The 21400-nt window shown below is 35.8% G+C and overlaps 1 protein-coding gene across 9 annotated transcripts in view; it reads right to left on the bottom strand.

Annotated features, from left to right (window-relative positions):
* The window catches only part of INPP4B (inositol polyphosphate-4-phosphatase type II B), an 819089-nt gene that overhangs the window by 169555 nt on the left and 628134 nt on the right, over positions 1–21400 (bottom strand). For all 9 annotated transcript variants that reach the window (XM_007999870.3, XM_073017650.1, XM_037992380.2 and 6 more), the window contains 2 exons: positions 10399–10529; positions 9925–10029 (listed from right to left, as the gene is read on the bottom strand). In XM_007999870.3, the coding sequence (XP_007998061.3) occupies positions 9925–10029; positions 10399–10529 (236 nt within the window). The remainder of the gene's footprint in view (positions 1–9924; positions 10030–10398; positions 10530–21400) is intronic.

Here is a 21400-nt window from a genome sequence, read left to right on the forward strand (position 1 = left end):
GGATTCCTTCGCTTCAGAGGGTCAATGTCTTATTTATAATCCCTTGAATTACTTACAGTTTGTGAACTCTTTTCCAATTTCTCATCTATTTATTTTAGTATCTTTCTCACTTTTTTATTTTATAAGTTCATAATATAGGCAAACATCAAGTGGCTGTAAGATAAATAAGTGTAAATATTCTGAGGGAAAATAGTAGATCTGGCTTTTATCATATTTATGATTCATATTCCTAACTCAAGATAATTCATGGAGAGATATTCTACATATTCTGTTTAAGATGTCAGAATATAGAAAGTAAATGACACAATTAATTAAATTCCTTTTCTTTAATCCTGTTCCAATTCTCACACTCTCCCCTAAGGCTCTTCCCATTACCTAAACTGCCCTTCTCTTTTTCATTTTTCTGTTCTTTATTCTTGTAAATTTCATACTTAGGCCTTGTTGCTAAGTTAGTTCCTACACAGAGATCTTTGTGTAATGTATCCAGCTAGAAATACTTACTTCCTCCTCTTTCCTATCATAGTCCTAAATTCATATCTTTATCAGAGTATTACTTTTCATATTGCATAAAATAATTTTGATAGTTAATTTACTTTCTTCTCTAGGCTTCACACAATGTAAAATACAGCATTGTGCATTTAATGTCTTTTTCTTCAAATGGAAATCATTGTAAGCTGTAGGTGTTCAAAAATGTCGATAAATAAATAAATATATAAATATTTAGATGCTCAATTCGGTTTGTCTTGTTTGTCGTTAGATCATACAGGGAATTAATATTCTTAACTGATGAATAAAATATTTATATACTCTGTCAATAAAAACATTAGAATCTGGCTACACATGCACACACACACACAGATGCACATATACACACAGATCTCAGGAATATGTGTGTGTGTGTGTATATATATATATTGGATTATAGTGTATAAATGATCAAAGAGCTCATAACTAAATTGCTATCAATATTTCCATGGAATTTGAATTAACTTTTAATATGCTGTGTAAAACAGGAAGGAATATAGAATTCCTTTAAGGAGATGTATTCAGGTTGGTTTTTCCACTCACACATTTTTTTCTCTCCTAGGATCTTGTCTTTCATTTAGCTGTCAGGTCTTCTCAAGCTCCTCCAATCTATGAGAGTTCTTAAGTCTTTCACTGTCTCTCATAGTCTTGACATTTTTGAAGAGTACTGATCAGTTACTTTGTAGAATGTTCCTCAGCTTGGGTTTCTCTTACAGTTTGTCATTAGACTGAGGTTCTGCAGTATGGAGCAGAATGCTATAGAGGTCATGTGCCCTTCTCAGAGCATCGTATCAGTGTGTGTTTCTGTACTACTTTGAGGCTAACCTTGATGCATTGGGGTGCCTGCCACTACTGACAGTTAATTCTCCCCTGGAAAGTTAGTAAAAATCTGGGGGGACATACTTGGAGACTATGCAAATATCCTTTTTCTGCTTAAACTTTCACTCACTATTTTTTGCATTCATTGATGGATCTTAAATTGTTACTGATATATCTGAATAGTAATTTTTTGTTTCATTCCTCTCACATTATTAATCAGAATTCTTCTGAAAGGCATGATTGACTCTTCTCCTCCATTCATTTACTTATTCTGTTGTCTATTAATATTAATATAGGCCCATGGGAATTTTTTATTTGGTTAATGACTCAGTAATATCTTTTTGCTGTTCAAGTTGTGCAGCTTTGTGTTTTGGGAGCTCCTTAAGTTTGGCTGTTGTGCCCTTTATATATAACTATTCTATTAAAAACATTTTTTTTAGCATGTCACTACTTTCTAGAGCCACAAGATGCTCCAGAATCATCTTGCATTTTCCCTGACTCAGCCCTGCAATCAACCAGCTTTCCAATAAACCTTGATCCTTTTTATTAGGGAATAGTGTTTAGAAATCAAGCACTGAGGACTAGTTATGCTCACTGCTACTATGGTGTCACTGTTTTCCCTTTCAGTAGCTAGGACTAGAAAACATATGTACTATACTAATTGTGTATACATATTTCCATATTTATTTCCTTATATGCCTCTATTCTTTATTTGTCATTCCTTTTATTATCACTTTTATAATTTTATTGATCATTTATTATCACTTAACATAATGAAAGTAGGTTAAAAATAAAGCAGTTTGGGGATAATAAATTCTAAGACAGACATATTGATAAGCAACAAAACAATCAGGATTCGAAAAAAAATAAGCAGACTTATGTGTTCTCAAATGTGAAAGTACTAGAGAGCAAAAATAGGGGAAAAGTCCCCAAACATTCTTCAGTTTTGAACTTCATAGAACAAATTTCAAATTGACAAACTCTCACAGCTAGCAGAAGTGTAGCACCTTATCTAACTTCTAGAAAGGCATTTTCAACCTATGATATTCCATTGATATCAAGAGGTCTTCTCCACAAAGACACTAGATATGGTTTATGTCTAGATACTTATAAAGCAAACAAAGCCTCCCTCTCTTTGTATTTCCTCTATTGCATTCTGATTCTACCTATCTTGATCAGAACCACTCCTCAAAAAGCTTGAATCTTTGTGTGAATATTTTATAGAAGTCCAAAGAGTTTGGCTTTAAATAGCATTTGTACACTTCAGGTCTTCAAAAAACTGGTTTTAAGTTTTAAACTTTTAACTTTGATAGCCAAAGAGTGTCTTTGAAGAAAACAATAGGAAAGTAGCTGCTGAATATTATTCTCAGAACTGACATGAATTTAAGCCAAGAGAAACAGCTTTGTTCTCCAGCTACGGGTATGTTAGGTCTGTCACATGGTCTGAAATAACATTATGTACAGTTGTGTAATCCTTAACTGTAATTGAGATATTTCCCCTCACATTTAAAACTGGTCACTCAAATTGTTAAAATATCAATACTTCTCATGAAAATTACAAATTTATTATCTTAGGTAGTCTTCTTAATATTTCGCAGTTGTCATTTGATAATTATCAGCTACCAGTATCTCAACGTGAAACAGCTAGGTTTATCTCCTTTGCCCCTTCAGCCTTGAATTTCACTTGGAACTATTACAAATTAGTAGACTGATCCATGTATACCATGTGATTTATTTCCTGGTCTCTTTAGTGGATGAAGAATGCTATACACTTAAAGTACCATGTTCATCCTTAGCTGCGGCAGTTGTATTCCTTTAAATTTAGAATTAACTGCAATTGATTGTTTTCCTCCAAAGAGAAAAAATGCACAAGAAAAAAATAACCTATAAGAAAACAAAATTAAAATTCTAAAGTAACAATACCTATAAGAAAACAAAATTAAAATTCTAAGGTAACAATTTGATTGGTAAAATCTGTATTATCATTTTAAAAATCTTTTTATTGTACCCTGTTCTTTATGATTTTTTGGACAGCTTTTACCATGGCCATATCCTGTTCTTTATGTATCTTTGTGATTTGAATAGCCCTTAGCTGTGTAATAAAAGTCTTCAAATTTTTGGTATCAAGAGACAGTTATAAAAATCTAAGTGGGAACTTTTTATAGAAAATTTAAGAAAAAAATACGTTTTTTTTTCTACTAAATGTGTCTTCCTTTTTGGACATTTTATAGTGTCTCAAAAATTGTCTTTGGCTTTGTGAAAATTGCATAGTATCCAAAGTAATAGATAAAAAGTAATAGAGAAGTAGAATTTAAGTTGTTGAGTCTTGTAAAGCTAAAGACACCGGATTGGTTTGAGATTTAATAATAGGGCTGCCTTATAGCCTTTTAAAAGCCATTTAATAATAGAAATGAGATGATAATTCTATTTTTCCCAGAAGATCTTTCTAAAATTTCTACAACTATAAAATAGTGCTAATGTCAGAAATGAAGACACGCTGACCTCATATCAAGGAACAATTTAAATATAATCCCCGATTTCAAAATGGCACGTAATATGCCTTTGACAGGAATTGCAAGCCTTTAGGGATTTTTAAGGGAAATCTGTTTCAAAATAGTCCAAGCAATTTGACATCATTATTAAGTATATCTAATGTAATTATGCTTCACTGATGAGGTGATACTCTCAAATTCTTGAGATACAGAAACAGGAGAGGTCTAGAAGCTCCAGTCTTTTGCTCCTTCCTTCTATGTAGAGATTATAAAATGAAAGGCCAAAGAGGTTAGCTGACTCCTCCACAGTTAACACAGTAAATTTTGACTACTGTTCGACCTGATTTCAACTGCAGCTTTATGATATAAAATCATTTTTTAAACATATTTTAGTTAAGCTTCGTTTCATACCAATTTACAGAATCCCACTTGAGATATCTGAAAAACAACAAACAAAAACAATGAGAGTGGGCGGGGCTGTGCTTGACAGGTGTGTTTCACTCATGTAAACTAAGGGCAAGCCCATTCATTCCCTGTGGGCTCAAATCAGGTAATGAAAAGCCATGAGAGACTATCTCTGCCTTTCCTTTCTTTTTGTGGTCTGCCTTATTACTGTATGTCTGATTTTTCTTCCTTGTTGGTTCCCTAGAACACAATTAGAGTTAAATTCGTGAGGACAGATTGTCTCTGAATCCCCAAAGAGAATACACGAGTGAAACTCCATTGATTTAGCTTGCGTGAAGTGATCACACCAGACTCTCTTTTTATTTTTTTGCACATGCTGTGTCAGGCACTGCGATCACTCAAGCAGCTATATCTAAAGGGACCAGGCTCACAAAGTAAAACCATAGCTATATAGCTAATATTTACAAAACACTCATGCTTAGAGTTAGCTAATATATTAATAATGCAGAGTTACATAAAGAAGGCTTTCAGTACTATAGATTACAACAGATCCATAAACTATGTCTGCTGTGAAACAAAGTAGCTGCTTTAGTTCGAATTCATTACATTTTATAGCAAAATATTATACTTTTCTATTGTATATCTATAACATATAAAATAAAACAGAGTATTACATTACAGGAATTTATATTCCATAATATTCACAATTGATGTGCCATGAAAATAAAATTTATTAAAGTATATTAGTATAAAATCTTTTGTTTTTAATTTTGGGGTTTACGTTTCATTCTTGTCACTGCTGGCTAAGATCTATTGTGGTGAGTATTCTACTTGTTGCATTTAGTTTAAGTGATGAATAAGGACGAAAAACTTAACTTAATGAGTTTCAGGGCACCCTAAGTTAACTGCAGGTTATTCCATTTGTCAGTATGAGACATGACAACATTAGTTCCGCTCAGTTACTTATTTCAAGAGCTACATATTAGCCTTGTATTTAGTGACTCTGCCAGCTATTGTTTGCAAAGCTTCCTCTCCAAATATAGCAGGCTTATTAATCAAATGTGAAGACACAATTTACTAATGGTAAAAATGAAAAAAAAAATTAGACCACATCCAAATAGCTTGCCAGTAAAATGCCAAGGCTTAGCCCATCTTACTTGCATTATTACCTTGCAATAATAATTCAGCTAAACATTCAAATCAGTAGCCACAAATCTTAAATAAATTCAACTGCAATCCAAAATCTGTTAAATACATGTTATGAAAGAAAGTAGAATATTTAATTCACTACCATCTAAGAAAACTTTTAAGCTTTTCATTTTGCAAATAATAAAGTGACACTCAAAGAGGTCAAATAACACAGTTAAAGTCAAAGTAGTAAGTGGCAAGGACCCAAAATTTCAATGGAGTTTTCAACCTGTATTATAACATGTAGTTGGTGACCTAGTCTACATAGCAGCTACTTAATCTGAACTCCAGTATCAACTAATAACTTTTGATATTATATAAATATTTTTAAAACATAAGCTTGATAATTTAGCATGCTGTTATATATGCAATACAATTCTGTACTTTTCCCATTAATGTGGCTCTTAGGACATCTAACCTTTTCCCATATTTTCTTTTTAGCTCTTCAAAGACTAGAACCAGTCTTTCTGCTAACTGCTTTGTCAAAAATCTTCTAGTTTCTGGGTTGTACCCTAGATCTGTAACATTATTTTTTTTTTCTGTATTGCTTGATATTTGTCATTACAAGTAAGAAATTCCTTTCAAAATCCTCTTGTGGGTTTGCTTGTACCTCCCAAGAAAGATACCTCAGAATGTGACTTTATTTGTAAATAAGGTCTTTGCAGATATAATCCAGTTGAAATAAAGCCATTAAGGATGGATCCTAATCCTATATAATTGTTGTCCTTAAAGGGGACATTTGGATACAGAAACAGACATACAGAGAGGGCAGGAGAACACCATGAGCAAGATAGAGGATTGGCATATAACATCAGCAGGCAAAGGATTACCAGCAAACCAGCACATACCAGGAAGGGACAAGGAAGGAATACTCCATAGGTTTAAGGGGAAGCATGGCCCTGATGACATTTTGATTTCAGACTTCCAGTCCCCAGAATTGTGAAAAAATAAGTTGGCTATTTTAGTAACCCAGTTTTTGGTGCTTTTCTATAACAGCTCTAGAAAACTAATACATATCCCAAACCAAACAAGTTAGAAAACGCATGCATGCATACACACACACACACACACAAACACACACACCTTTTGTTTGCTTTTCTAAATTTCTTTCTTTTAGTTGCCAGATTGTTTCTTTCAAATCTTCAAATCAGAGATTCAGAAACTAAACATATTGTCCTCATCCTATTTTACTCTATTTTTCAGATGGTACCTTGGAAAACAGCATAGTACATGGTTCTTTCATTTTCAAGAAAGAAATATGAAGTAAAAGGCCACTTTGATCACAATTTCTCTTTGTTTGGTGGAAGTATTTTAAGGTTAATCAACAAACATTTGAATACATAATTAAATATGAATTCATATGTATGTGGTCCCAAACAAATCTATCTGGTTTGATGACACTGTCATCTACTCACGGCTGTAAAGCAAATTATCCTTTTCCTTCCTTGCCTTATTCCCTCAGTCAGTAAGTATTTGCATGTGATGGTTTCTCCAAAATGCATCTTTAAGTCATCTTTAATCTAAACTTGGCTATTTCCTTAGTTCAAGACTTCGTTGATTTTTAATAGGTTCTTACTTGATCAATTTTCTCCAATTTCATCAGTTCTTATAAAACAGATCCATTTTGTTCCAGTGATGCAAAATGCCACATGTATAATAAAGCTACTATTATTTTATCATTCTATGTGTTTTACACACCCTAACTCAATCAGGAATGAGAATGAAATTGCTTGGAAAGATTAAATAGCAGACTCAGCTCATGTAAAAAGTGGTAGTGCTACAATTCAAGCCCAGGGCTGTTACACTCTAAAATAATATAAACATTTTACTACATCATAAAAGCCTTTTCATTTTGGCTATTAGAAAAACATTATGTTGATTGTCAGAGAGTTCTTAAGATTTTAGTTTCTTTAACACTTGTAACACTTTGTTTTTGGTTATTTTAAAAATCATTACCTATTGTTCTGTTCAAACTACTGACAGACACTCAGGAATTAAGGAAGAACTACTGTCTACTCCATTTTGTGCTGCTATAACATAATATTATGGACTGAGTAACTTATATAAAAAATATAAATTATTCTCTAACAGTTCTGGAGGCTAGGAAGTCTGAGATCAAGGCACTGGTATCTGATGATGGCCTTCTGCTGTGCTTTTAAATGGTAGAAGGAGGAAAAGCAAGAGAACAAATTTTGTGACTCTACAAGGCAGAAGAGCTAAAGAGGGTAAACTTGCTCCTGAAAGGTCTTTTTATCATGGCATTAATTCACTCATAAATGTAGAGTTCTCTTGATCCAAATGCCTCCCCTTAGGTCTCACCTCCCAACATTGTTGCACTGGGGATTAAGTTTCTAACACATGATTTTTGGGGATACATTCAGACCACAGCAGTTTCTAAATGCCTTGGGCCAATCCATCTCTCTTTTTTTTTTCAGTTCTTTCATTTGACATAATCTGTGGTGAATAAGACCTAAATTAAAATTTCATACACTTGATCACGACATATAATAACATAATACATCAGAATAAGTATAATCACAGTTAAACTTGCAAATCAGCTGATGATGTATATATGGTTGGTAGGCAAACACTAGAAAACAATAAAGTTTACTTTTTCAGACTATAAAATTTCAGACAATTCTAAAGCAGAACTTAGATCTCACTTTCACGTTTTAAAATCACATTATTGAGGTATGATTACCATATAAAAAGTGATATATATGTATACAACTTGATGACATTGGACATAAATATATATTCTTTAAACCATTACGATGACTTATGTCATAAGCCTATCAATCACCTCCAAAAGTTTCCTCTCTCTTTAATATTGCTATTATTATTAATGTGTATGTGTCTTATAAGAACACTTAACATAAGATCTATCCCCTCAGAAATTTTAAAGTATACGATATAGTACTGTGAACTACAGATACTACCCTGTACCATAACTCTCTAGGGCTTATTCATCTTGCATAACTGCAACTTTGTACCCTTTGACTAATACCTCCTTTTTTCATCCTCCCCATGGCCTCTGGAAACCACCATTATACTCTCTGCTTCTATGAGTTTGACTATTTTAGATTCCTCATATAAGTAGTGTCATGTAGTATTCGTCCCTCTGTATCCTGGCTTATTTCACTTAGCATAGTATCCTCCAGGTTCATCCATGTTGTCTCATCGTGGCAGGATTTTCTTCTCTATAAGGCTGAATAATATTCCATTCTTTGTACATATCACAATTTATCTTTTCACCCATTGATGGACATTTTTCTGTCTTGGCTACTGTGAACAATGCTGCAATGAATGTGGGAGTGCAAACATCTCTTTGAGATTCTCATTTCAATTATTTTGGATAAACACCCAGATGTATGAATGTTGGACCCTATGGTAGCTTTATTTTTAGTTTTTTTAGGAGCCTCCATATTTGTTTTTACCATAGTGGCTACACCAGTTTACATTTTCACTAACAGTGTACAATAGCTTTTGTGTTTTAACCTTTCTAAACCTGTAACTACTATGTTGTGACAAGGGCTACAAAACAGAGTGTCAGAATGAGAATTTAGATGTCTCTCTAAGTATGTTTGTATGCATTTTTAGGCACTTATCCTAAAGAATTTGATAACTTTGTGACCCCTAAAAGATGGGTACTAGTAGGATGATCACAGCATTAGTCTTTTAAACAGAGAAACATTTAAGAAGGAAAGGAAGCAAGGGTACCATTAACAATGGTCATAGGCATATGTAGGGACAGGGACATAATCTAGGACTTTTGCCAGCAAACCAGGGCATAAAGTCACCCTGAATTTGCATAATTGCTATAGTAATAAGTTAAGGAAAAGGGGAGATGAAAAGATATTGGAAAGTATATTTTTGATAAATGGCAAGGGATTATGTATAATGGTAATAAATATGACACCATATTGGTCACTCTGGCTCATTTTCAAGTACGTTCAGAAAAACCTATATATTTCTCTTTGACAAATATTTCTTACAACTGATTACTTTTAAATACTCTACCACCTTCTACCTTACTATACTCACTTTTTTCCCCATAGAAAAGGGGGCTTCTATTGATAGTTACCAGTAAGTCAAAAAAACCTGGCGTATTAGTCGACTTTGGGGCTTTGGTTTCTCAAGACAGGAAAAATATGAGCAAATTTCGTTTTCTCTTTCTTTTTTTTTTTCTAATTCAAGTGAGCACAAGTGTTACCTATTAGCCACCGTTAATACTACTTAAGGATGCTATTACTCATTTTGCATTTTCATCTCTACCTCAATCCAGGTGCCACAATCATAAAATATTTCTCAAAAATACAGCAACAAAAATATCAGAGTCTCTTTAGCAGGATTTAGGGTCATTATGAGGTTCAATTGTTTCATTTTCAACTTTATATAATTGTTAAACTTGACTTCTGCCAATACTCAAGCTGTTGAAAGAAGTACACACTGTAACATAATTTGCCATTTTGAAAAGAATAATTTATGATGATACCTTTCAAGTGAGGGCTGTGTACCTGCATTCTTTGCAGATGTAGATTTACTGGAACAAATTCTAATGTTTTCTCTCCTTTGCTGCTGCTTGATTTGAAAGAGGACCCTGATGGAAACCAGAAATGAAACATTATTAGTAAATAATGATAAATTAATATGCATGTTAAAAGATAAACCTGACAGAAAAATGTTAAAAGAACTTCAGAAAGAAAAACATATCCTATATTTATGAGTTGCTTTTCTTCTTAGAAATTCAATATTTTAAAAAATTGTCTCAATTATTCATGTAATAATTCTGTAAGGTAAAATAGGGTAATGTTTTCTTTGTTTTAAGATGTTAAAGTTAGAAGTAAAAGAGTTAAAAAAAAATCTCCAGTTCTCCTATCTACATAAAATCACTTTATTATTTTTTTTTTTCATTTCACAAGCAGGAAATGCAATTCACTTTGAGTAAGTAGAGTTATTGTTTCCACACCTGTTTCCTTGCTCAGTTCTGTCAGAATGTCTTGGTACATATTCACCATTTGGTCACAGTGAGTAAGGACATTTTTTCGCAGATTGTCCCAATGTGGAGAAAGCTCACCAAGTTCTTTTATCTCCTGGTTTCTGTTAAGAGTGGAAGAGAGGAAAAACTTTACTTTTATCTTAAATCCATAGACACGTAACCCTTAGTCAGACTTGTCAAGATAGTAAGAAATTATTTCAGCATAATTACCAGGAAAGTTCTATGAGCTTATTAGCTTAAATATTTTTAAAAAATTATTTTAGCACACACAAAAATATGAATAGTTTAGACCACACAAATAAAAACATATGTCAAAGGGCAGAAATTAGAAATGTTAAATTCCCTGATGAAATTTTCACGAAGATGGCAGACTTCCTATTCTTATATACATAGGGAAGACATCAGTTAAAAAGCAAATCGTAAAACCTCTATGTAAAGATGGCTAAGTTTTTAAGTTTCAACGGCACAGAATCAAAGAATGCAGGAAGGGGTATCTGACCATGCTGGAAGCAAACATGAGATACTTAGGTAATTCAGTTTATATATAACATAGTTACAAACATTTCTTTAAAAAGCAAAAGCCCAGCCCGGCACGGAGGCTCACACCTGTAATCCCAGCACTTTGGGAGTCTGAGGTGGGCGGATCACCTGAGGTCAGGAGTTCAAGACAAGCCTGGCCAACATGGTGAAACCCCGTCTCTACTAAAAATACAAAACTTAGCCAGGCATGGTGGCACGTGCCTGTAATCCTAGCTACTCAGGAGGCTGAGGCAGGAGAATCTCTAGAACTCATGAGACGGAGGTTGTAGGGAGTCGAGATTGGGCTACTACACTCCAGCCTGGGTGACAAAGCGAGACTGTCTCCAAAAAAAAAAAAAAAAGCCCGAATAACAAATAAATGGTATTGTCAGGTATGGTTTTATTGGCTTCAGCTTCTGCCAAAAGGACAATGTATGAAACTACTGTATGTGTATGCGTTGTTCCCTCCTTATCAAAAAGAAGAGCTAACCATGTCATTTAGGCTTCAATTACTAACTTTTAACTAAATTTCTACCCTTTAGCCAAGTTAATTTAAATCATCGGAATGCCTTTTGAAAATTATAGTGATAAATGGTCCAATATGCTGCTTGGTTAGATCTCTTATTCATTTCTGTAACCTTTTACCAACAACATTTTCATGAGGCTAATTTAACCAGTAATAATGAAGCTTCTTTGCTATTTTGGCCATGAAACATGCTAAATACCAAGCTAATAAATTCACAAGCTGTAGAATCTTTAACATTCTGTTAAATGCAAGAATAATGGATGGTGTGCAAAAATGTGACTTGCTTTCAAATGGTTGTAGCTGTCTTTGTTTTGCTCCAATGGGATTGCAATTTTGAATTGCTGCAATTTTCATCTGAGGTCTTTATAATTTTTGTGAACATTCATGTCACTCTCAACTTTTCCAAAGATTAGTATTCATGATGAAGCACTCATGGGAGAAAAAGTAATTAATCAATAGACAATAGAGTAAAAAAAAAAAATCATGACCAAATGAGAGACAAAGAGAAGGTTGAAGATTGGGGAGTTAACTTCTTGTTTGCACTCAAACAGCAGGATGTACAAGTTTAGGAAAACGTAACAACCACTAAAGCAAACAAGTAATTCCGAAAGATTGATATATCCAAGTCTAGAAGAATCTGAGCAATTAGGTTGAATCTGAGATATACAGCAAGTGTAATATATCAACTTAATATGTAAAGTTTCAGCTTTGCTTTCAATATTCAGTTATAATGAAAATATTAGCTAACGATTCTTATTTAATACTAATAGATGCACCATATGGTTACAATTTGTATTGTCTCTAAATTATTATCAGAAAGAATAATTAAAGGGGAGATGACGAGGAAGGTAGAAGAGTGATAGTGAAGCCCCTGACTACATTCTGGGATAGTGGGGGTGGTGTACATTGCCTTGTCTAAGATAAGTTTGGCAAAACGTAATCAGAAAAGTTTAGTATTCTGTGAGGAGTGCCTTGATACAAGCTGTGAGGACTCCATAATTTTTGTTTAAAATGTATTGCACTCTTCCATTATGCCACAATTTATAAAGAGAAGGATACTGATGAATCTGTTTGTTTTAAGCAATGATAGTAAAAATAGGTATACATTCTGAAAAGGACAAACAACGAGCATACTGTCTCTCTGCACTGAGAAAAGTTCCAATATAGGGAAACTACATGATAAAAGTGTAATAAACCAGACAGAGTAATGAAAACATTGCAAAACAAAATGGGGCAGGGTAAGAGAGACACTGCATTTATTAAAAAAGAAATTAATAAGCACATTAATTTCATTAAAGAAGAGAGGTACATTCATACATTAAAATAGATGAGAATGGAAGATAACTTGGTGCATGAAAATTGGTAAACTTTCCAATCAGGAAGCCTAGGGCTATTTATTCATAAAGACATTTTAATTTGTCACTCAGTGTTCAAAAAACTTCCTGGATTAAAACCTTTGCTTGGCATCTCAATCCAGATTCTCTAGGAAGCACAGAATGAGATTAAGCAATGCCAGGTCAACCACAAGGAGGTAAAAAAAGAAGTGATACAGGGAAGAGAAGAAAGCAGCCACAAGGTGGTACATGACTGAGTTGGGCAGAACTTCACAAGAAAATGTGGCTCGTTATTTGGTCATGTGAAACAAACCTAAAGAAGTCATTTGGAACCTTTGTACCTTGGAACAGTTAGTCAGAGAGAGGAACATTTACATGTCAGTTGCTTGTCATACTCTATGTTTCATTGATAAAGATTCATCCTACAGGTCATTAAGTCCTCTGCCTTTATGATTTTATAATCTGCCCCTTTGTGTAGCCACTGGGGAAACCATACTCTAATGGAGATAGAATTTTCCTGGGTGTGTCCCTATATGACAGTTGCCAAAACTACTGTGAATCCTTCCATGGTGGTTGCTACTGGGGACACGCAAATGCCTGGTCTTCACCTTGAGGGAGGCTAATATAGTAAATGGTGTTAAGAGATAAGGTGACAGTGGTGGCAATATCTGAGGCTCATCATTGAGCAAGTGGTCAAAAACGTGAAGACATGTAGGATTATAAGGTTTTAATCCTTAGGATTAGGATTGAGCCAATGTAGAAAAGCACACAAACTGGGCCCAGGACAGACAACCCCATGTACAATTCAGATGTAATTGCACCATCTACTGATAACCCGATAGCATGCAAAATAAGATCCCTCACATATTTCCCAAGAGGAGAGTCTAAGTACAGTCCTTTAGAATGATGGCAAGCTGTGATTCCCCAGAGACTTAAAAGAGCAGTAATAAATCCAGCCACAATATCCAATCCTCCAACTAATTCTTAAGGCCTTAATTGACATTCATCACCTATCTCCTTTACCACGAATCCCAGATTTTCCCCCATACTCCACCAGCATTTCAGCTGGTCTGAGCTGCTGCTGAGTAGGGTGTTGCAGAACTAAATCCTGATGAATTAAGCCCTTAGTTTTCTTGCTCCTATGGAGTCTTGGTTGCTGTAATTTCTCCTTCCCATCAGGGCGTGGAGTACTTCTAAGTTTCAGACATATTTTGCCTCGCTCAGATTCTGTGACAGTAGCCATATCTCCTCATGGTGGTGAGTATGGATATCTCACGCCATTTTTTTGGTCTATTGTCATGAGGAACACCAGATCACATATGGAACCAATCACAGCTTCCACTTAAGTGGGATTCTAATTGTGTCCCCTGACAGAACAGCACTGTTCCCTTGATTCCACCACAAGAACCAGGATTCTAACTGGCAAAGTATAAGTAGGGAAAGGTAGTGCAAATACCACAAGCAGATCACTTCTATTGATTACTGGAAGGGCCTACCCTTAGTCCCAGGACTGTGCGTCCTGGGTATGATAAATACAGCATTCTATATCAGCGATTGGTTTGGCATATTTCCCAATCCTAGAAGGCAGTATCCCGCTTCTAAGGTTTTTCCTCATGCTGGTGTCTTGGCTGAACTTTTCATGATTAATATTATTCCGCTGTACCATCAGGCCTGTTGCTGTTGGATGATGAAACACATTATGACCATAAGCTCACTGTTGTGCCTTCTTTGATACAGCAGCAAATGTCCCTTAGTAGAAGCAATATTATATGGGACACCATATCATTGGATCAGTCATTCTTAGGCTATCAGATGTGGGTGCCAGTGAAAGCACTGTGAGTGGAAAGACAAACACATATCTAGACCATAATTCACCCACTTAGGACAAATTGCTGCCTGCTCCAAAGTGGAGAGGATGCAACTTAATTTGCCTGCCACCCAACAGATGTTGGGTCTCTATCGTACCCTGGAGGAATGGTACCATCTCAGTGGCTCAATGTCAGTCTGTTTCTGGCATTTGATAGTTAGAAGCGACAATAGCTATATTAGCTTTGGAAAGGGAGGCCATGTCCTGGGTCCATGCATTTTCCCTGCCTCTGTCACTAAGATCTAAGTCCAACCACAATAGATCATTCTCTTCATGGGTCTATTGCACAAACTCTGCAGTAACTGAGAAAGGAGGCTGGCTAATATCCACTAGATACGTGACAATGTCCACCTGGTAGTAGAAAACTTCCTCTGCAGTATTTACAGTCTGATAAGCATGATTTTGATTGTGTTCACTCCTACAGCCCCATCTACATGTCTCTTGCTCATATTCCTTGTATTTGATTTTCTAGTCTTATTTCTTTCAGGCCCATCAGATTATTAACTCTGCCAAAGCTCAATGTACATCTGCACCTCAGGTTACCTCCTTCTCTACATGAAGGGAACACCAAGTAAACACTTTGCTGATCTTCCCACTGGGTAAATTTCCTTCATTATTGACCGTGAAGTCCACCCAACATGTCAGGCTGACCCATTTTTATACCAGCGCAAGTTCTTTCCTCCTCCAACAGATAGTCATAGGGAACTCTCGAGGGTGTGAGTTGAGTACATGTTGAATGTACTCTCTAGAGTATATTCGGGAACTCTAAAGGTCTGTACTGACAGTTTCCTATTTGCTTTTCCTAAAGATTCCACATAACAGAGTTGTTTCTCACCACAGACACTTTCAGTCCCATTGGCTCTCCTTGATCACCCCAGGATTTGTAATATAGTCTGGATCTTCTGGGATGTCCTTCTTGAATGGGCCCCACTTGTCACATTCTGCTGTTTAATTCAATGGTTTAACATGTGTTTATAAAGGGGTTGATTAGCAGTTAGTTAAGCACTAGACAAAAGGTCTTAATGATACGTGAATCAAAAATATAGTTCAAAGCACATCAATTCTTTTTTCTTTTTTGAGATGGAGTCTTGCTCTGCTGCCCAGGTTGAAGTACAGCGGCATGATCTCAGCTCACTGCAACCTCCGCCTCCCTGGTTCCAGTGATTCTCCCGCCTCAGCCTTCCAAGCAGCTGGGACTACAGGCACCTGCAATCACACCCTGCTAATCTTCATATTTTTAGTAGAGATGAGGGTTCACCATGTTAGTTAGACTGGTCTCGAACTCCTGACCTCAGGTGATCCACCCGTCTCAGCCTCCTAAAGTGCTGGGATTACAGGCATGAGTCACTGTGCCTGGCTCAGCGGGTTAATTATTTGCATAGATGAAAAAAAGACCTGTATTGTGTATGCATACATATGTGTTACATTACTTATTTTCCTCATTATTTGCCATCATACCACAATATGTTAGAGGTGTGGCAACCACATATGCCAGTTTATACCTGTTATTCCACTGTAATTATTAATACCTACTTTTATTCTCAAAATATTTATACTAGATTGTCTAGGTTATAGGATATCAGAGTTCATATAAGAATCATAAACTCCCAGGATGCTACGGTTGGAAGGAAGCTCAGAGAATAACCTGAAACCTCGTGTTTCACAGATGGAGAAGCTAAGGTAAAATTGCTTGTTTATCTCAGAGTCACTAGAATATCATAAAGCTTTTAGACTGTAATCCCCAAGCCCACTCTTTCCTTACCTCACATTATTCTCCACTATACAACGAAGAAACATAAGACAAACAGCAACAAAAATAAAAACAAAAAGCAAACAAATGGAGTGTACTTAATGAAGGTAGGTTGTGAGTGGGATTTGGAACCTGGACTACTGATTTACAGAACTACATTTGTAAACTTTCACATGCTTTAAAAACTAAACCTGAACAAAAGATAAATTATTATTTGGGATTTTTAACTCCTGGATATTTTAGTTTGAATGGCACGCCTACCAGTTACTACGCAGTAACTGAAATTTTCTAAAACATATTCAAGAGCATAATGGTGTCCAGAATTATAAGATCCAAAGATAACAGCACCCTGTGGTCCAGTCTCTGCATGTTGCTTCATTGATATAAGAAGCAATTTGCACTTTGGGAGGCCGAGACAGGCAGATCACTAGGTCAGGAGATCAAGACCATCCTGGCTAACATGGTGAAACCCCATCTCTACTAAAAATACAAAAAATTAGCCATGCGTGGTGGCGGGCGCCTGTAGCCCCAGCTACTTGGGAGGCTGAGGCAGGAGAATGGTGTGAACCTGGCAGGCAGAGCTTGCAGTGAGCTGAGATCTTGCCACTGCACTCCAGCCTGGGCGACAGAGCAAGACTCCGTCTCAAAAAAAAAAAAAAAAAAAAAGCAATCTGACATTACTGTTATAATTAAACAGTTGCATACCATTACAAAGCGTTTAGCATGAGCAGCAAAGGAGATTAGCTACATAAATGTATTTTTTAATTCATAGAAAAATAGGTTTTAGAATACCCCTTTCCTATCTGTAAACATTCTCATTTTACTCACAGTCACAAAAGCTTCTACTTTCAAAAGTTTTCTCTTTCAATCACTACTTTGCAACAACAACAAAATAATTCTTCCTGTAAAATCCACTCCCTTGCTAAACACATACAATCTCATGAATTCATTGCTTTACTCTCATTAGAGCTCTATCTCCAAAACAAATCTTCTAACCTGTCTCTAGCTTCTCCCAGTACAGCAAGAGCCCAACAGGTTGACACAAGAAGTTAGAGAGAAAAGACTGAATAATAAAATATTAATAAGCTTAGGCCTCTTACACATTAAACACTTTTGGGGACTTACTTCCATCTGCTCCATTTCCCTTTGCTGACTACAAAAATAAAAGGCAAATCACACAAAATAAATCTCCAAAGGAGACATATAATTGCTAAGGTCTATTCAGGAAACATCTAGTGCTCTATAGATCCCTGCATTCAAACAGCAAAGTATGACATTCTTGATACTTGATGAAATATTCATACAGATGTCTGGAAATAACCTCATGAAGTACTTTTTGTCTATATGGCTTACTTTGTCTTACTGTGTTTAAATATTTCAAAAACACATGCTTTTTATTTTCAGTAAAATTGCAAGTTCCTGGAAGTCATTATATCCTCTGAACCTTCCACAATGTAGAACACCCTACTAATTATATGACATGTTTAAAACACAAGCTATTTTAAAACATGAAGAGAAAATGAGATTAAAAGACAAAACAAAACAACTCTGTGAAGAATAAAGAGAAATAATTAAGCACAGAGTGAATCACAGAATAACTGGGAGAAAAGTAACCAAATGTGCTTTAATTTTGATACATATAATGCGTAAAATATTGTCAGGAATATTAAACTGATAAGTGTTTTTTTACACTTTACTCCTTACACCCCTGGGGCTGTTGTGGCTATAGGGACCCGGAATGTATTGGACAAATTAGGGCAAGTAAATGAATAGGCCTCAGGTTCTTTCCTTTACTTTACCCACCCAGCAGCTCCAGCTATTTCTCTTTAATTCACATTGGAATTCTGTGTACAATTCTGTTTGGAAAATAAAAGTTACTGGGCGGGGGGTGGAAAAGGAAGAAGGCGGCTTAAGATCACCAAAATAGAAAATGGTAGCTCTATTTAAAGCTTCTATTTAAAACACAGCATTAAAGTCCACTGATGATATATTCAAGGAGGGATTTCCAACATGGGGCAAAAGTGCTTTGAGCATGTGAGTGGCAGAGACTATCTTTATTCATCTTTTTTTTTTTTTTTTTTTTTTTTTTTTGAGACGGAGCCACCTCACCCGGCTAGTTTTTTGTATTTTTTAGTAGAAACGGGGTTTCACCGTGTTAGCCAGGATGGTCTCGATCTCCTGACCTCGTGATCCGCCCGTCTCAGCCTCCCAAAGTGCTGGGATTACAGGCGTGAGCCACCGCGCCCGGCCCTTTATTCATCTTTTTATCGGACCACAGTCTCCTACCCATGGGAAGTATCCGGGATGAGCTTGAGCTTGTTGACTGAATAAATGAAGTTTGCTTGCAGATTGTTCTTGTATTTTCCTAAAATTTAGGATAAAGTCAAAATACAGACTAACCCTAATGTAGAGTGTTAAGCTCTGCCAAGTTTCAATGCAGAAATGAGACATTGTACGCCTGTAATAAAGCACTTTGGGAGGCCGAGGTGAGCGGATCACGAGGTCAGGAGATCAAGACCATCCTGCCTAACACGGTGAAACCCCGCCTCTACTAAAAATGCAAAAAATTAGCCGGGCGTGGCGGCGGGCTCCTGTAGTCCCAGTTACTTGGGAGGCCGAGGCAGGAGAATGGCGTGAACCCGGGAGGCGGAACTTGCAGTGAGCCGAGATCGCGCCACTGCACTCCACACTGGGCGACTGAGCGAGGCTCCGTCTCAAAAAAAAAAAAAAAAAAAAAAAAGAAAGAAAGAAAGAAATGAGACATTGTTCAGTCTTCTAACCTTGTATGATGTAGGTCTGTAATCCTAGATTAAGCAAGTCTTCCTTAGGGATAGAGAAAGATTTGAAAAATTTATCTTCATATAGCATTTCCTACTGTGATGGTTAATCGTATATGTCAACTTGGTTGGGCCACAGGGTGCCAAGATATTTGGTCAACAGTATTCTGAGTGTTTCCATGAGGGCATTTTTGAGGCAGATTAACATTTGACTTGGGAGCCTCAGTAGGGCCCACTGCCCTCTCTAACTTGGGTGAGCCTAATTCAATCAGGTGGAGGCCTGAATAGAATAAGAGGCTGACACTTCCCCCAAGTAAGAGAGGACTCTCCTGCCTGACTGCCTTCAAACTGAGACTTTGCTTTTTTCCTGCCTTTGAACTCAGACTGACACCCTGGACTGGAACCACACCATCGGCTCTATTGGGTCTCCAGCTTGCCTATTCAACCTGCAAATCTTGGGACTTGTCAGCTTGCATAATGATGTGAGCCAATTCTTTCTAATAAATTGTGTGTGTGTGTGTTCTACTGTGTTTCTCTGTGGAACTCCGACCCACACACTAATGATGCTGGGATTCCATCACACTGATTTCTCTATGCTTAGTGCATAAGAAGCTGAGAGGCAGGCTAGCTGGTGGCGGTGGGAGAGAGATGGAAGGAAATCATCCAGAATATAGTTTAGGCTCTTCCATGGGCTTTTATCCTCCTACCACATTTTACAAATGCTCTCCTGACTTGTTCAAAAGAAAAACAACTACAGAGATGTTCGACTTGTCTAAGGGACATGCACAAGAAATCTCTGTAGTTATGAGGCCAACATTCTGTGTGCAAGCACCTATGATATCGGAAGTGTGAACCAGAATTGGTAAACTTTAAAAATGTGGGTATATAAATTCAAAAATGTCAGAAATTATAGAAGGTAATTAGTGTAATAAGTATCTGAGAATAATAGGTAATTAATGTACAGAAAAGTAGTAAGACAAAGTAGCCTGATAAAAATGTATACACTAAAGGAAATAGCCCAGTATGAGAGACATAAACATGTTATTTGAGACTGCTATAATTTAAGTAAATAGAAATATTTTTCCACAAGGAACTCTATAATACCATTTTTAAAAATAAAAATAGCTATAGAACTTTTAAAAAGCCTTTTGTTAGTTATTACACAGTAAAACTACACATGGTATGCATGGGTAGAAAGTTTAACAGCCAAGATGCTTTCATTCATTAAACAAAATTAGACCTTAAATCAAACTTAAAAGAAGTCATAAAAAATTTATTCACTAGGAAAAAAATTAAATACTAAATAGTGAAGAATAGACTACATAAATGACTGGCAGGTGGCTTCAATTTCATAAAGTGGTTGGGTGACACCATAAAACTGCGCAAAGTTCAACTGGATGTCAGGTTTCACAGTATATTCAGCTCACAATTCAAAATGTCTGTACTTTAACCCATACATGGATAAAAATTGCATCCATAAATCACAGGCCTATTTTTTAAAATACATTCCTATAAATGACAATGTGGTTAATGTTGCAAGCCATGAGCCACTATTTCAGGGAAAAACAACTGACTACTCCAAGTGGTCATTCACTCCAATTTTCACTTGAAGTTAAAATAACGGCTTATTGTACTACACACACAATTAAGCCTCAAGTTATATACAGAGACTGACAGTTGGAACACAGTTATTACAGGATTTAGTTGTAATCACAAAATCTGTTTGTATCTGATAAACAGCCAGATTCTATTATTTAATTTTAGGTAACTGCATTAGAAAAAAATGAAGAACAATAAGTATGTCTTTTTCCAAACTAAGAATCTATTTGCTATTCTTGATAAAGTTAAATTGGTATTTATTTACTTCTAAATAACATCTAGTTTACCCTTCATAGTTTGCATTAAAGTTATGAAACATGGCCAGCATTTATTTTTTAGTATTTTAAAGCTCAGTGCTCCTCTATTGTCTAAAGCAGTGGTAGTTGCATTGTGTGAAGATGTCTCATAAATCCACATATGTTCATTACATGCCTTTTCATTCTAAGTAGCCATGGAAATTATGAAATGTACTTAAAAGCTGTTAAAACAAGAAAGAGTACTAATACTCTCATCACATTTTAATAATTTTTGCCCATAATTTCAGAAATAGAGAACATTTCTGGATACCACCCCTTTAAATTCCTCCAACCCTGGACTTGG

Source organism: Chlorocebus sabaeus, chromosome 7 (genome assembly GCF_047675955.1).
Source record: "Chlorocebus sabaeus isolate Y175 chromosome 7, mChlSab1.0.hap1, whole genome shotgun sequence".
In the NCBI taxonomy this organism is placed as follows: domain Eukaryota; kingdom Metazoa; phylum Chordata; class Mammalia; order Primates; family Cercopithecidae; genus Chlorocebus; species Chlorocebus sabaeus.